At 43.7% G+C, this 17,734-nt stretch overlaps 1 protein-coding gene across 3 annotated transcripts in view; it reads right to left on the bottom strand.

The window, feature by feature from the left end:
- The window catches only part of Uap1 (UDP-N-acetylglucosamine pyrophosphorylase 1), a 33,939-nt gene extending 24,068 nt beyond the window's left edge, over positions 1 to 9,871 (bottom strand). For 2 of the 3 annotated variants that reach the window (XM_075989045.1, XM_075989043.1), the window contains exons 1-2: positions 9,680 to 9,867; positions 3,353 to 3,675 (exon numbers count right to left, since the gene is read on the bottom strand). In XM_075989045.1, coding sequence (XP_075845160.1) covers positions 3,353 to 3,632 — 280 coding nt within the window. In that variant the 5' untranslated portion in view covers positions 3,633 to 3,675; positions 9,680 to 9,867. Of the gene's footprint in view, positions 1 to 3,352; positions 3,676 to 9,679 lie in introns of all 3 variants that reach the window. The other variant, XM_075989042.1, reaches the window with a different exon arrangement.
- Positions 9,872 to 17,734: the final 7,863 nt, after the last annotated feature.

Consider the following 17,734-nt stretch of genomic DNA (forward strand, 5'->3'; position numbering starts at 1 on the left):
TCCTCTGAAGAAACCAATCTTTCCCAATCTTTAACCATTGAATACTCTTGAATAAAGCCTCATAGAATGACTAAATACACAGAACAGAAGGGAGTAGAAATATGACAGATGTGAAAGATTAGAGACCTGCCTAGTTAGAATCTACTTCCTCTTCCCTAAATCAAACAGTTGTCTTAGACTGAACTCCCTGGAGCTCTTGAGAACAGTTTAAAAACCAATAACTCTGTCTGTCCAGAGGGAGACAGAGGTACAGAGCATGCCAATGGTGCCAGTTATCTTCCTTTTTCAATGAGCAAGAGATGGGTGACAAAAAGTCAAAGACAAAACAGTCACCAATATAAAACAGCAGCTATAAAATTATTCACATCTAAAGTAAACATGTGGGGCTGGAGAGATGGTTCAGCAGTGAAGAGCACTGGCTGATCTTCTAGAGGACCTGGGTTCAATTCCCAGCAACTACATGGCCACTCACAACTGTCTGACTCCAGTTCCAGAGGATCTGATACCCTTACACAGACATACATGAAGGCCAAAACACCAATGTATATAAAATAAAAATCAACTATTTTTAAAAAGTAAACATATATATAACTAAGTAATACAAGAAAATAAAAATAAACCAGGTGGTGGTAATGCACACCACCTTTAATCCTAGCACTTGGGAGGCAGAGGCAGGTGGATATCTGTGAGTTCAAGGCTAGCCTGGTCTATGAGAGCTAGTTCCACGACAGGCTCCAAAGCTACATAGAGAAGCCGTGTCTTGAAAAACCAAAAAAGAAATAAGAAGAAAAGGAAAATAGATCTAGAGCTGGGTGGTGGTGGTGTACACCTTTAATCCCAGCACTCGGGAGGCAGAGACAGGTGGATCTTTGTGAGTTCAAAGCCAGCCTTGTCTACAAGAGCTAGTTCCAGGACAGGCTCCAAAGGAGGGAAAATAGATCTAGGTCTGATATAGTTACAGGCAATTTCTGATATTTTGATATTCATTTCTGTGATAAAGTAGATTAGTCTCATTTGTTCACTCAGTTCAGAAAATGAGGCAAATTTAACAAGAAGGGTAGACAAACATTCAAAGGTTCTGTTGGACTGTTCTGGAATAGAATATTTAATTAACAATGTAAAAATGTGTTGCATCTGTTTGTGTTGCGGAATTGTTTAACTATGTAAAGATGTGTTGCTGTTTTACCTTGCCTGCCTAAGGCACCTGACTGGCCTAATAAAAATCTGAATGGCCAATAGCTAGGCAGTAAAGGGATTAGCAGGGCTGGAAGGCAGAGAGAATAAGTAGGAGGAATATTCTAGGCTAGAGAGAGAATGAGGGAGAAAAGGAAGCAGCAGCCAGGGGTTGGCCTGCCAGACAGACAGACACAGAGGAAGCAGGAAAGTAGGACATACAGAATGAAAGAAAAGGTAAAAAGCTCTGAGGCAAAATGTAGATGAAGAGAAACAGGTTAATTTAAGGTTTTTAAAGAAAAAGTTAGCTAGAAACAAGCCTAACCTAAGGCTGAGCATTAATAACTAATAATAAGTCTCCATGTCATGATTTGGGAGCTGGCAGTCTGAGAAAACCTGCCACATTGATCTGTCTTCACTGTCAACCTGACTCATCTAGAATCACCTAGGAGACCAGTAAGACCCATTTCTGGGTATATCCAGGAAGTATTTCCAGAGAAGATTAAATAAAGGGAAAGAAGACCCACTGTGCATGAAGATAACGTCATCCTATGGTGGGAGTCTCAATAGAATCAAAGGGGGAAAGAAGGAGCCAGCGAAACAGCGGCATTCTTCTTTCCTTCCAGGTCAGCCATGATGTGAACTGCTCTGCTCCAACAAACCTTCTAATCAGGATGGAAGGAACTCTCTGAAACTGTGACCCAAAATACATGTTTCTTCCTTTAAGCTGATTTGTCTGGTAATTCGTCAGAGCTATGCATGGATCTAGGGTATAATATTTAGCAAACTTATTACAAAAGAGTACTTACTAAATTATAAAACAACAAAATTTTCAACTCTACCAAAAAGCTACAATTGAGCTATTCTGCCATTTTCAAATTACAAATTAGTACTAGACATGAGACTAAATTATAGTTGTAAACAAGAAATCTTTGGAAAAAAAATAACACACAATACTGATCAATGTATAAGTGCAAATTTTCCTTCTAACTGATGTCTGACATGCATAGACAATCAGAACACAGACTGATCTTCAAAAGTTTATGACATAATGAGAAAGACAAAAGCAAACAGCTATTACTAAAGGTGGAATCAAATGTAAGCATAAACAATTAAATCCAACTTGGGACACTTAAGAAAGCACAAAAAATAGCAAATATGGTGAATCTTAAAGAATGAATAATAGAAGAAAGCTAGAGTGAAGGCTCAGTGGTTTAGAGTACTGACTGCTCTTAGAGAGGTCTTAGTTCAATTCCCGACACATACACAGTAACTCACAGTCATCTGTAACTTCAGTCTCCGGGGATCTGACACCCTCCTCTGGCCTCTGAGGGCACTGTACACAACTGGTGTGCAGGCATACATGAAGGCAAAACATTCATATATATAAGATAAAATGAAGGAAAAAAATTTAAAGGAAAATGAATGTAAGAGTTGGGTATGTAACTCCAGCTACTTAGGAGGCTGAGGCAGAAGGGCTGCAAATTCAAAGTCTTCCTGGCCTTCAGAGCGAGCACAAAACCAGCAGGCAACTACCAAGACCCTGTCTAGATCTATAGCTCAGCGCAGTGTACTTTCCTGCATGCAGAAAGCCCTGGGTCCAAGCTCTAGTGCCTCACAAACAAAACAAGGAAACACAGCAACAGAACCATTGCCTGCACAACTCCATGACCTTCAAGGTGACCCACTAAGCAAAGGCACAGGCCAGACTAAGCAAAAGATAAACATAAACACAGGAGAAAACGCTTAATAGAACACCTCAGCTAAAACATGTGCAGCAATAGGAAAGGGGGAGCAGTAATGCAGAAGAAAACAAAACTGGAATACAGGCATGGGCCAGCTTAAGGCAGTGCAGATGAAAGCAGCTTAAACTGGAACATTTACTTTGTGCCACAAAATTTCAGGGAAAGTAACCTAGCAAAGGTATGGAATTTAAAGACAAAAAGAGACTGGGGCCAAATAAAGACCAGCATGAGAAGAGCTTTGAAGCTAGGCATCAATAATTCAAGCAAAGCACAGATCAGCAATGGTAGACACTGCAGCTACCTTGGCAAGGCTGTTTGTCACTTCTAGTGGGTCACTTGGTTTCTAGTATGACAGGCACAGTGTTAGCTATATGATCCAGCAACTTGAATGATTTCTCACAATATGCTGTGTAAGACATGAGCCCGTGCAGTACCTTCATTCTCCCAGGCCTGCAGCTGGTCTTGATCTCTGGTGGCACTGCCCAGCACCTCTCGGGGCACAGGCTCCATTCGTGCATCCACCTTTTCTTGATGAGAGGAATGATCAAATCCTCCAATGGCCTTCTGGAAAAATAAGTTCAGCTCTTCAAAGTTCATGGCCTGGAGCTCCGTATAAAGGTCTGCCTGTTGGGCTTCCTCCAGCTCATTCCAAAATTGCAGCAGGTGCTCTTGTCCAGCTTTGGACAACCTGAGTTTGAGGTCATTAACATTCATAGTGCGCTGGTAGCGAGACTTTGTAGAAGCAGAGTTGTGAGAGCTGTGAACCAAAAAGAGAAAAGGAACTAAGAACAGGCAGAAGTCTCGCTCCAACCGGAGGGGATTTTCCTTACTAGGAATCATGCACAGCACAATGACATTGTGGTCAACAAGACTATTTATTTGACAGAGGTCCCATGAGATTGTATCACCCCATCCTAGCTATCTTAGGTTATGTATGCTGTAACGCCTGCGCAGTAATGAAATAGCCTGGTGACACGTCTCTCACAACATAACCCCATCATTAAGCTATGTATGACAATAGTTTTAAAAGCTCAACATTTAGAAATGAGCTTCTGCCTTTCTGACACTCACTGTTTGTGAAAGTGCATACTCAGAAGACAGTGATTAGCACTGTGAGCCAGCACCATATGAAACATTTTACTCACAGGCCTTGTCGAACTTTCTAGCCCTTCTGTCCCCTGTAATTGTCATCACTACTCATATCACGGAAACTCTAGCACAAACTCAGCAGTGTGGCCAGCGGAGTGGCGCAGGCTGCACTACTCCTCTGAACGCTAAGCTGCCACTTCATATTTCAACTGCTCTCCTCTGCCATTTTTAAGCACTGTTGTATTCAGAGCACAACAATCTTCAGTAAGATAGGACCACCTATAGCCATGAAAACTGTATTTCAATAAATAGCAACTTTACAGGAAAACAAGTGAGATCACATGATTATCTCTACTCATTAAAAACACAGACCCTAATGGGGGGGGGGTGCACACCTTTAATCCTAGCTCTGGGGAAGCAGAGGCAGGCAGATCTCTGTGAGTTCAAGGCCAGCCTGGTCTACAAACCAAGTTCCAAGACGGTTCCTTCACAAAACAGAAACCCAGTCTTGAAAAACAAAAACAAAAAGCCCATAGACCCTAACTGGAAAGAAAATAGTAAGCACACATAATAGTCAGAGATGAAGACCTGTTAGTCACAAACACGAGTATTCTATGATCACAAATCAAAATCTTAAACCGCACAATGCTAAAAGGTAAAAGAATGAAGAAATACTTAGTTTACCACACACCTAGTATTGATAAATACAAGATCTGAGATAGGCACTGGCTGGAAAGAGTTCACAGTCTAGCTCTATCTGCAGGGTTGAGCAGACTACATAGACGAGAGTAGGAAACTTGATCTTGATGGCCCTGGGGTATGAGCGGGAAGAAGAGAAGTAGCAGTCAGAAAGTGACTAGAGGCCGGGCGGTGGTGGCGCACGCCTTTAATCCCAGCACTCGGGAGGCAGAGGCAGGCGGATCTCTGTGAGTTCGAGACCAGCCTGGTCTACAGAGCTAGTTCCAGGACAGGCTCCAAAGCCACAGAGAAACACTGTCTCGAAAAACCAAAAAAAGAAAAAAAAAAAAAAAAAGAAAGTGACTAGATACAGTGTAGGGCGGGGCTATCCCATGAAAACCAGGTAATGGGTTAGAGATCAAAGAGTAAGCAATAGGAAGCCAACAGTGGAATGCTACACAGGGCACTGTCACCATGTAAAAGATGAGAGAAAGAGCCCAGCAGTGGTGGTACACGCTTTAAATCCCAGCATTCAGGAGGCAGAGGCAGATGGAACTCTGTGAGTTTGAGGCCAGCCTGGTCTACAAAATCTACAAAGTGAGTTCCAGGACAGCCAGGACTGTTTCACAGAAACTCTATCCTGACAAACAAACAAACAAACAAAAGAGAGAGAGAGAGAGAGAGAGAGAGAGAGAGAGAGAGAGAGAGAGAGAGAGAGTCCAAGAGAGAGAGAAAGGAAGCAGCGATACAGAATACATGGTAAAGATAGCTAGAAGAAGGAAAGCTAAAACACAAATGTGGGTATGAAAAACCAAGGGGATCCAACTAGAATGGCTATCATCAAAAAAGCAAACACTTGTAAGACAGCTCAGCAGGTAAAGGCACTTGCCCCCGAGTCTGAGGATCTGAGGTCTATCCCCAGAACTCACATAGTGAGAAAAGAGAGCTGACTTTAGCCTCTACACATTCACTGTGGCGTGTGTGGTATGTGTGTGTACACACACACGCACACACACAGACACTGAAACTGTAAAAAGTAAAACTAAAAAAATGGAAAAAATGCTGGTAAAGATGCAAAAGAAAAGGAACCCTTGCATGACATGATGCTATAGAACTCAGGATGGAGGTTACTCAAAAACTAAAAGAAGAACTACCAGAGATCTAGCTATCACCACCTCTGGGTATCTAAGTCAGCATCCAGGGACAGCTACCTGCACATCCACAGTTCTTGTGCGCAGTCAGACTAGCCAATACACAGAACCATCTTAGACACCTATCAGCATATAAACTGAGGAAGAAAATATGCTATCTAGACCAATGGGATTTTATTCAGTCATAAAGACTGCAATGTCATTTTCCAGAAAATGGGTAGAACTAGTAGTGAAGAAAGCCAAATTCAGACAAATATTTCATTTTTCTCTCATATGCAGAATCTATACTTAAAAAAAACCTACATACAGGTCTAAAGTGAGTAGAATGAGGAATGAACAGACCAAACGTATGTCTCTTATATGCAATCTAGACTTAACTACAGATACCCTTTATACATATGTATGACATGAAAACAGAAGGAAGACTACTTGGAAAAGGGGACTAAGAAGGCAAATAAAACAAATACGAACCAGGTAAAATGATACATGTCTAAAAATGCCATAATCGCCCAGCGACGGTGGCGCACGCCTTTAATCCCAGCACTCGGGAGGCAGAGGCAGGCGGATCTCTGTGAGTTGAAGACCAGCCTGGTAACAGAGCTAGTTCCAGGACAGGCTCCAAAGCCACAGTGAAACCCTGTCTCGAAAAACCAAAAATAAATAAATAAATAAAAATGCCATAATGAAACCCATTATTTTGCACGCTAACTAAAAAAGAAAAAAAAAATAGAGAAAAGACAAACAAGGGCATGAGCCAGACTAGTTGGGGTGAGGGGCTCATTTGAGGCTCACTAAAGAAACCTCATTGCATTCCAACTGCTTAGAACAGGAGCTAAGGAGAAGATACCAAACAAGCAACCTATTCTTCTCCTTATACAGAATGGTACAAAGTGGTACAGGGTATCAACACTCCATCTGCATTCCTGCAGTTCCCCATGCCTCAGGTCCATTTCCTATGAAATGAGACACCCAATAGTTCCTACCTCATCATAACCATTCAGCACCCAACAGTTTATGAGGATGAGAGCCTACACCTGGTGTTCACCAAGGCACTATGGCTTTTGCAACAAAAAGCAGCAGGTGCAGGCTCATCCACTGCCATACCAGACACAGAAAGGCAAAGGGTCTACCCCACAGGAAAAAGGTGGCAGCCACCTGGGAGAGCCAGGTCACCTCCTGCTCCCATACGAAGTCTTGCGTGGACAACAGACTGTGCTGCAGCACCAGAGCCACCTCTTCCTAGACTTATGTAGGGCTCCAGAAGTCGTCAGGCTTGGGAACAAAATTCCCCTAATTTCATTGTCTATACCAAGTCATAAATACTTCCAATACTCAAGTCTATAAATAGGAATAAAGTTTTCATTCAATGCTGAGGTCTAACTTAAATAATCTTCACAACCAATGAGAAAATGAGGCTGAAAGACCCTAAGCAACTTGCCACAGGCTACATTACTAGTACCTAGAAGGATGGGAATTTTTCTTTTGTTTTGTTTTTGAGAAAGGGTTTCTCTGTGTTGCCCTTGAACTCACTTTATGGACCAGGCTGGCCTTGAACTCACTGAGATCCTTGCCTACCTTGTAGGGATTAAATGGGTGGACCACCACACCCAGTAGCCGAGGTGTACCTGACTCCAAGTCTATCCTCTTTCCCCGTCCTCACAAAAGCAGGGGAAATATAAAGAATCCAAGGAGAGGTCTCACTTAAATACAAGCAGGATAATTAGATGGCAACCTTCACTCAACTTTAGAATCAGACCAGGCAGGTTCCTACGTCATCTCTACTCCAATACAAGTTTATGATTTTAACTCTTCAATGCCCTAATTTCTTTTCCTTTCTGTTTTTTTTTGGGGGGGGGGATTGTTTTTGTTTTTTTTGGTTGTTTTTTTTGGGGGGGTGTTGTTTTTCCAGACAGACTTTCTCTGTAGCTTCTGGAGCCTGTCCTGGCACTCAATCTGTAGACCAGGCTGGCCACCTGCCCCTGCCTCCCGAGTGCTGGGATTCAAGGCCTGCGCCACCACCACCTGGGCAGTAGAACTCTTCCTTAAACAGCCATTTAGAGCTGGGCCAGCCTTTAATCCCAGGCTGATCTCTGGGAGGCTGAGGCTAGCCTAATCTACAGTAGGGCAAGTTCCAGGACAGCCAAGGCTACACAGAAACCCTGTCTTGATAGTCTTGATAACAACAGAGTCATTCAATACCCTTCCCCTTTAGGCACTTGAGAAAACATTATTTGTGCAAATAGAACAATTCATGGTAAACTTTGATATCTGGGCCCAGAAAACCAACAGTCTACAAAGGTTACCAAAATCCTATCAGCTCATTCACATGGTATGTAACACTCATAATAATCATGATTTGTATTTACCTGACACAGCTATAACCATCAGTATAGTACCATATTTCCGACTAATACTGGCAAGGAAGCTATATGTAAGTAAATGGTATATAGCAACAGAGAAAAGAATTAAAGACATGAATTTTTATACTGACAACAAAAAAATCTAAGAGCTAAAAATCTGCACTAGAAATTATGACTAAATTTGATGTAACCTAACACATCAGAATCAATACAAATGGCAAGCCATTATCAAACATGCCTTTATTAGATTTTTTTTTTTTTTTTGGTTTTTTTCGAGACAACATTTCTCTGTAGCTTTGGTGCCTGTCCTGGAATTAGCTCTTGAAGACCAGGCTGACCTCGAACTCACAGAGATCTGCCTGCCTCTGCCTCCCGAGTGCTGGGATTAAAGGCGTATGCCTGGCTGCCTTTATTAGAATTTAAATGCCAAATTAATGATGTTCAATATTTCCCATTTCCTCCTCCCCCACCTCTGCTGTTGTATGTCCTCAAAAAAAAAATAGGGGTTAGTAAACTCCTTTTGAAAACAGGTACCTAGTCAACGGTGGTGATACATGACTTTAATTCCAGCATTTGGGAGGCAGAGGCAGGTGGATCTCTGTAAAATTCGAAGCCAGCCTGATCTACAGAGTGAGTTCCAGGACAGCCAGTGTTACACAGGGAAACCCTGTCTCCGGGAGAGGGGGGAAGGTAAAAGAAAAACCGGTACAGAGACTGAACCTAACCACTAACTGACAGCACAGACTAGACTCTGAAGTCTTTACCCCCAAGCCAAGTGAGTCAACTAACAGTGAAATAGACAAATGTCTTCAGTTCCCTGAAAACCCTTGGGTCCATGCCCAGTGAACTTCACCTCCAAGTCCCTACTACTTTTGCCTCACATAAATACATATTAGCATAATCACTACCACCCGATTTCAGATTTCATCAGGCCAAACTTTAAAAAATCTTCAAGAGCATATGTATGCTCTCAGCCCTCCAGGCCTATCCTTCTACCAGACCAATAGAGGGGGAAACCCTGAAATTTGAACTCTCTCCCTCTATCAATAGCAAGCGAGGCAGGGAAGTGGCAAGCCACATCCCCCATCGGGATCCCCTGTCCTCTGAGCTCTCAATTTTTACTCTCGTGCTTCCAAAACGGCCCCAACTCTTTGCCTTGACAACTCCAGCGACCGCTTATTCCCACCGGGGACCCCCAGATATGGCACAACTATTCCCGATCCCTGACTTGAGACCCTCATGGTTCCTCTTCCCCATCCAGGTGAGAGCCCTGACTCAACAGCGCTGACTCGAGTCGGGGACTCCATCACCGCCCCAGCCTCCTCTCCCGGGTCCCCCAAGTCCTTCCGCGCATCCCAGCCCCGCAGTGACAGAGCCCACGCCCCTCGGGAGCACCGGGCAGCCGGCGCGGTGGTCGGTGCGGCTACGCGTGGCCCGGTCCGCGTGCTTGGCACGGGAGCGCGCGGTGGAGGGGGGCCCCTACCTCCCTCGGCGTTCCCGCGGCTCCGCCTGGCTCCGGCTCCTGCGGCTTGACTACTCGCCGGCGTCCCGCACCCTCCTGGAATATATACCGTCATCCGGGGAGGAGGGGGTGCCGGGGCGGCGGGGCGGGCCGCAAGCAGCAGCCGAGAGGAGCGTGGGCCCCGGCCACCCCGCCCCTCTCGCCGTGGTGAGCGCCTGCGGCCGCGGGGCGGAGCGGAAGGCTGCCGGTCCGACACGTCAACCTCCCGGAGCGGCCAAAGGGGCGGGCGCCTGCGAGGAGAAGGCGCGGTCGCTCGCGTCACTCAGATTTCTGTCCAATGGGATGGCTCGCCGTCCCGTCAGTCTGCGGCACCGCCCCCTCACGCACTGGCGGGGGCGGGGCCCTTTGCGCGCGCTGCCCGGGGGAGGGTGAGACCGGAGGGAGGCGCCACCTTGAGGACAAGCGGCTAAGCGGGGCTTCGGGGTCATCCGGGGAGGGTCGTTGTGCCCCGTGCTGGAGAGGAGCGCGGGCAGTGACTTGAGGCGACGGATTTCCGAACACCCACGGGTGTGGTTGGGAAAGACCCGCCGGTTTCTGGGCAGAGATCCCTCTGGGGCGGGGCTGTGACCTTAGGCTAGCTGGTCTCGTCTCTGATTCTCCAGATACCTGCCTGCTACTGCCTCCGGCTTCCTCTGTCATTGTCTTCCAGGATCGTGGGTACGAAGCCAGCCGGGTTGCCTTTGGCACAGTCACAAGTGAAAGAAGAAATCAAGTAAAAGGGGCTGGATAACCCGAGGTCGTGCTGAGTGTGCCAGTGAGAATGAGTCCAGGGTGCGGGATTTAGCTCAGAGTATGTGGACTTTACCTCGCTCGGAGGGAAGAGCCAATGTGCAGCTGTCTTGTTACACCATCAGCAGCGGGTGTGCACATGCAGGCTGTATTCTCAGTGTTATGAAGTTGCATTTATATTTAAAGTTATGTTGAGTTTTTCAGATTCTGAAAGAGCGTCCCAATTTGTTGAGCTGTCAGAAGCACCTAAATTTAGCATATCTGGTAGACGGGCTTCCTCGGTTAGATTTTCAACGGTTTCCTTAGTCGTTCTTGGATATTCATTTTCATTCAGACTTTACTATCAATTGATGTCATTTAGAGATTTTATTATTTAGCAAGGGGTGCTATTTGTAAATTAAAAGATAATTTTCCATTCGTTAAGAAACTGTTGTGGCTTTGCGGTATTTAGACGACTGCCCAGACAGCATAAGAAAATCTTTACCCTCCAGAGGTTAAGTGGCTGGATGAATGGGGGTCAGAGAGTTAAACACAGTTGGGGGAAAAGGATCAAGGACAGAGGTGTAATATGTTAGCAGTATTTGCTTGGCCTTGGTCTGGCATGCCTTCTGGTATCCTGTTTATATGCCACGTCAACTGAGAAACTGTAAATGCCACCCAGTGCCGTTGATAGTGTCAGACGTGCCTTCTTGGAGCGAGAATAACAATAGGGGAGTGTTCTCTGGTGTTCATACTTGGTTTTGAAAACACTGAGTCTTCAATGTAGAATATAGAACCTGACACAGTGGGGATGGCCCAGAATCCCTTGATCTTTGCGTATGCATGTCTCTGGGGTTGAACTATTCTCTTGTGAAAACCCGGCGGCTACAGCAGTCAATGAAGAGCAGATTGTTCAAAATGCATTGAGTTATTCTGTGTTAGACCTTATGATAGATACCACGGGGGATCAAGAGTCTGTTTCTTCCAGGAGTTTCTAGTACAGTAAGAGGCAAAGGAGAGAAATGCTTCTTTTTCAAAGCGGAGGGCATGAGTACAACAGCAAATACTCAAATAAAGGCCCTCAGAGCTCAGAGGGAGCAAAGGGATACCGTTTCCCTCCAAAATAGGCCTATTGAGGGACCACCTCATGCTTCCGAGGGCTGCCCTTCGGTACTCAGCCTCCGTGATAGAGGCTTTCATGTATCTTTCCATGGGCAACTTCAGTACCTTTACCAACTCCTATTACCTCCCGATACTAATAATTTTTTTAAGACTAGGAAATTTGTCCATAGATTTATTTTTAATTGGGAAGGGAAATATCTACCTAAGAGTTGCTATTTAAAAAAAAAAAAAAGTCAGGCAGTGATGGCATTCACCTTTAATCCCAGCACTCAGGAGACAGAGGAAGATAGATCTTTGTGAGCTCGAAGCCAGCCTGGTCTACGGAGTGAGTTCAAGGCCAGCCAAGGCTATTATTTCCTTTTTAATATTTATTTATTTATTATGGATATAACATTCTGTTTGCATGTATGCCTGCAGGCTAGAAGAGGACACCAGACCTCATTACAGATGGTTGTGAGCCACCCTGTGGTTGCTGGGAATCGAACTCGGGTCCTTTGGAAGAGCACTCAATGCTCTTAACCACTGAGCCATCTCTCCAGCCCTAAGGCTATTATTGCACAGAAAATATCTGTCTTGAATGCCTCCACACCCCAAAAAAAGGAATACTAGCCAAAAGTTACATATTTTTAGTAATAGGAGCTCAACCCAGTAAAAACAAATGGGTAATACTTCTGTCTATTAGGTAGATGGGTGGACAGATGAATGGGTGGACAGATAGATATTCTGAGATCTGAAAAGATCAGCTGGGCAGTGGTGGCGCACGCCTTTAATCCCAGCGCTCAGGAGGCAAATGCAGGTGGATCTCTGAGTTCAAGGCCAGCCTGGTCTACAAGAGCTAGTTCCAGGACAGGCTCCAAAGCCACAGAGAAACCCTGTCTCGAAAAACAAAAACAAAAACAAACAAAAAAATCACCCTAAACTTCAATTCACACAAAAAGCTTTATAGAGTTGGAAAGGGAAAAGAGAAAGTGCTGGCCTACAGGCTTACAGTAGTTAGATAATGTTAACTAGGAAAAGGATAAAGGGGAAAGGAAAGGAGAAGTAGGCTGGTTGTGTGAGAAAACTCCAGAAGGGACTAAGGCTGGGGATAGAGCTCACTAAGAGCAGTCACCTAGGGTGGATAAGCTGAAGCCCCAGAAACACACAGACAAAAAGTAATATTGGGGGGCTGAGATGGCTCAGAGGTTAAGAGCATTGCCTGCTCTTCCAAAGGTCCTGAGTTCAATTCCCAGCAACCACATGGTGGCTCACAACCATCTGTAATGGGGTCTGATGCCCTCTTCTGGCCTGCAGGCATACACACAGACAGAATATTGTATACATAAATAAATAGATAAATAAATAAATAAATATTTTTTTAAAAGAAAGTAATGTTGGGATGTGAGATGCTTTATTTTTTATTATAATTGCTAATGTATATTTGTTACTTATATTAATGAATTCACTGTGAATTTCCATATATAGATGAAGGTGTGTGTGTGTAGCTACCCTCCTTACTACCTTCTGAGAAAATATGCTTTAGATGAACCATTATTGTGAAACAACTTAAAAACTTTTAAATGTCATATATTATTAATAATAGATTTTATGTTTTTTCTACACAGACAATGGAATTATGGTCATTTTATATTATTTTGGGTGGACATATTTTGCTAAATTGTAAATTATTTTAACCTTGTGAAATGTTACTTAACAACATAAAAGCCACTTGGCTTGACTGATTTCCCCAGTGATGTGTCACGCATGTGCCAATCTGCCCAGATTTTCTTGTTTCTCATCATCCATTATGACCCACCTATTTTTTTCTAAGTGTACCAGTACTTGGGGCTGCCACACCAGAGGAGTCTTCCCTCCATTGTCTGACCATGACAGCCTCGGCTGGTTCATGGAGCTTTTTGCCAGGAGGTTCACAATGCACCAGGAGAGTCTGGCTCGGCTCAGATGGGTCAGGGCAAAGCCTGAGCACCTATGACGTCACTGTTTCCAAGAGAGTGCAGACAAGCGGATGGTGAACAGATTAGCGTTTTGACTTTCTTATGACAGTTTCCTCAGACGCAAGGAATTTCTTCCCTTGGGAGATGACACGGGTTTAGCTCACCGCTCCTCCCACACTTCAATTTTCCGTAGTTCAGGGTGTGTTTTGGAATATTGTGAAATGAAGAAAACACCCTGTTAAATGTCAGAGTTCTCACTCTGTTTTCTATGCCTTCCTAACTTTTATACAGTCCTTCAGAGGATTCTGAGCTAGACAGTTTATCTAGGATGTGTGGGATGCCAGGAGTGATACACAAGAATGGGTGAATGCATAGCCCTTCCTTCCTTCACCACTGACTCTCGCCTAAGAAGCACTTAAGTCACTGAATGAAATGAACTAGAAAGTAAAGAAGTGTGTCTGTCTGTGAGGACTCCAGGGAGTGCAAAGCTATAGAACTCACAGGGAGGCAAGTTTTGATGGCTTGAGACTCTGCATTCCATCCCAGTGGGGTTGGCGAGACACTGTCTGGTCTGCCCCTTAATAAAGAAACAGCTTTGTCAAAAGTGAAGTGATTTACTTAAGGACAAAATTGATAGGAAGGCATAAAAACAAGATTCAAAGCCAAGCTATTACTATATAGCAGCATTTCTTTGCAAGTAATGACTGTGAAAATAATCCAATAATTAAAAAGTTCAATGATAATAAACTTCTCTGATATGATAAATGGAGCCTTGTCTCCCACCTGTCTGTTTCCAAATTTCCAACAGCCACTTCCCAAATTACCACAGAGTGTTGAAATAGGAGCAGCAGGGCTGCGTCCCCAGCACCCGGCCGCCCACATGGCTAGCTTATGCCCCAAAATAATTACACGGAAACTGTATTCTTTTAAACACTGCTTGGCCCATTATATCTAGCCTTTTCTTGGCTAACTCTCGCACCTGAACTAGCCCATTTCCAATAATTTGTGTAGCCCATGAGGTGGCTTACCAGGAAAGATCTTAACTTGCGTCTGTCTGGAGTGGGAGAATCACCTGAGTGGAGTGGTGACTCACTGACTCAGCTTCTTTCTCCCAGCATTCTGTTCTGTTTACTCCACCTATCTAAATTCTACCCTATCAGAGGCCAAGCAGTTTCTTTATTACTTAACCAATGAAACAACAGATAGAAAGATGACCCTCCTCCATCAACAGAGAAGCTTATATTAATTATAAGGGTTTGGACAATTACTCAGACTTATTAATAACTAGCCCTTACATTTAAATTAACCCATTTCTATTAATCTATGTATTGCCACATGGCCGTGGCTTTACTAGTTCTTGGGCAATTGGCTCGAGTCTCCCCAACTCCGCCCTTCTTTCTACTTGTATCTGTTTGGCTTTCCCACCTGCCTTTATTCTGCCTGACTATAGGCCAAATCAGTTTTTATTATCAACCAGTGAGGGCAACACATATTCACAGAGTACAAAAAGATCAACCCACCGCATATTTTTTTTCCTCTCAAAACTAAATGGCTCATACTGTGATAGTTATTCTTCATTGTTAACTTGACAAGATTCAGAATCACCATGGAAATAAATATCTGGGCATTTTTATGAGGGATTTTTTAGATTAAGTTGGAAGACTCATCCTAAGTGTAGGCAACACTATTCCGTAGGCCATGATGCACCTGAAAAAAAAAGGGAATGAGGGAGCCAAAAAGCAGCTTGTATCCTTCTCTGCTTCCTAACTATGGACATAAATGATGAGCTGCCTGCTGCTCCTGCCTTCCACACCTTCCCTGCCTTGACAGACTGCATTCCCACGAACTGTGAGCCAAGACAGATCCTTCCTTTAAACTGCTTGTACCAAGTGTTTTATCTTAGCAATGAGACAAGTAACTAAGACATCACCATTGTGAATTCTAGGTCAAATATTGAATGCTTCTGCTGGGGAAGCTGTTATCTGGAACTTCTAATGCAGACAGCCTCGTAGTGATGTGGTCTCCAGGGAATGAAACTAGAATAGAGATATATTTTATTCCAAACCTGCCTTCCTACAGATGTAGTGACTGTTGAACCTCTCACCTCTGTTTTGCTACACAACTGCCCATAATACTGTCTCTCAGATGTAAATGTTTCTCAAAATGTAATTTGGATTTATTGTACATTTTACCTTGGAGGCATCTCAGCTCAGCATGAATAATGTACATAAGGCTATCACAAGTTATTTCTGTTGGAGATATCACTTAGTCTCATATTTTGCCCTTAGGTAGACCTACATATTAAAATTGCTTTATATTGTCTCATGTGATATCTCTTTAAATTAATTTATTTTCTATGTATGTGTGGTTCATTCTACATTCATGTCTATGCACCATTTTCATGCCTGGTGCCTGCAGAGGCCAGAAGAGGACATCAGATGCCCTGAGACTCGAGTTGCAGGTGTTTGTAAGCTATTGTTTGTACACTAGGAATTGAACTCAGGTCCTTTGGAACAGTATCTATGCTCTTACTGCTGAGCCATCTCCCTGGCCTCTGCAGGTAATATATTTAAATAAAGAAAGGATTTTAAAACAAACAAACAAACAAACAAACAAACCTGTTCTGCCCTCTACAAAATCTCAGACATAGCAAGAAAATTCCTGAGCATTTTGTTCTAGCCCCCATGTCTTCCCTTGGTCTGGGTCACTTAGTATTAATTAGGGCAGATAGGACCTGTGTCCCAATGAAAGTCTCAAGCAATGCCTGTTGGCTTTACATCAGAATTAAACTATAGAACTATGGTCTTAAAGCTTACTGTGAAGGAAAATAATTCCAGGAGTCAGGAGTATCTCATGTTCCAGACCAGACTGGCTTCATAAACACTATATAGAAAAACGGGAGGAAAGCCAGGCGGTGGTGGCGCACGCCTTTAATCCCAGCACTCGGGAGGCAGAGGCAGGCGGATCTCTGTGAGTTCGAGGCCAGCCTGGTCTACAAGAGCTAGTTCCAGGACCAGAACCAAAAAAAGCTATGGAGAAAACCTGTCTCGAAAAGAAAGAAAAACGGGAGGAGGGGAAGATTTACTTGGATTCTCAGTGTCATTGTCAAGTTAGTTTCTATGTCCCCACAGCATTGGCTTGTTCACTTAATTTATTCAACTCAGCATAATAGATGAGAACATGAACTCCAATGCCAGACAACGTGAGTTTGAATTGTGGCTCTGTCTGCAGTCACTACTTTAATGCCGTTAACAAGTTACTTAATATCTTTGGGCGCCATCAGGGATAATAATAAGACCAACCTATTAGGGTTGCTGTGAGGATTATTGTTTTCATAATACTTCAGAGTATTTTTTTTTTTTTTTTTGGTTTTGGTTTTGGTTTTTCGAGACAGGGTTTCTCTGTGGCTTTGGAGCCTGTCCTGGAACTAGCTCTGTAGACCAGGCTGGTCTCAAACTCACAGAGATCCTCTGCCTCCCGAGTGCTGGGATTAAAGGCATGCGCCACCACCACCCAGCCTTTCAGAGTAATTTCTAACACATACTACTCTAAAGTAATTTGTGCAAATTGTTGCTTGAAAAATAATATTTGCTAAACTTAACTAGGTGTCAGGAAATAGGGCATGAGTTTGAAGAGTTTACTTACTCCCCTCTCCTGGAGTTTGGGCAGGATTCTTTCCTAATTAATACAGTTTACAAAAGGTGATGAGATGTTATGTCAATGTTCCCACCAAAACTCATTGAAATTTAATCTCCCTTGTAAAGTATTAAACAATAAACGGAAAGGGACTGGTGAGATGGCACAGTGGTTAAAAGCACTGGCTGTTCTTCAAGGGACCTGGGTTCGATTACCAGCACTTATGTGGTGGCTCACAACCTTCTGGAACTCCAGTTCCAGGAAATCCAGTGCCCTTTCTGACTGACATCCATGGGCAAAAAGGCATGGATGTAGTGCAGAAAAAATAAATAAATTTAGGCAAAACACCCACAAACTTAAATGTTTCTAAATAAGTAATTTTTTAAAAAAAGAAACAAACTAATTGGGACATAGAAGAGTTAATTAGATCGGGAGGACTCCCTGGACACGGCGGCACACGCCTTTAATCCCAGCAGGGAGGCAGAGGCAGGCAGAACTCAGTGAGTTTGAGGTCAACCTGATCTACAAAGTAATTTCTCAGGCAGCCAGGGCTGTTACACAGAGAAACCCTGTGTCCAAAAGTCACACACACACACACACACAAAGTTAGATCATG

Source organism: Microtus pennsylvanicus, chromosome 10 (assembly GCF_037038515.1).
Source record: "Microtus pennsylvanicus isolate mMicPen1 chromosome 10, mMicPen1.hap1, whole genome shotgun sequence".
Lineage (NCBI taxonomy): Eukaryota > Metazoa > Chordata > Mammalia > Rodentia > Cricetidae > Microtus > Microtus pennsylvanicus.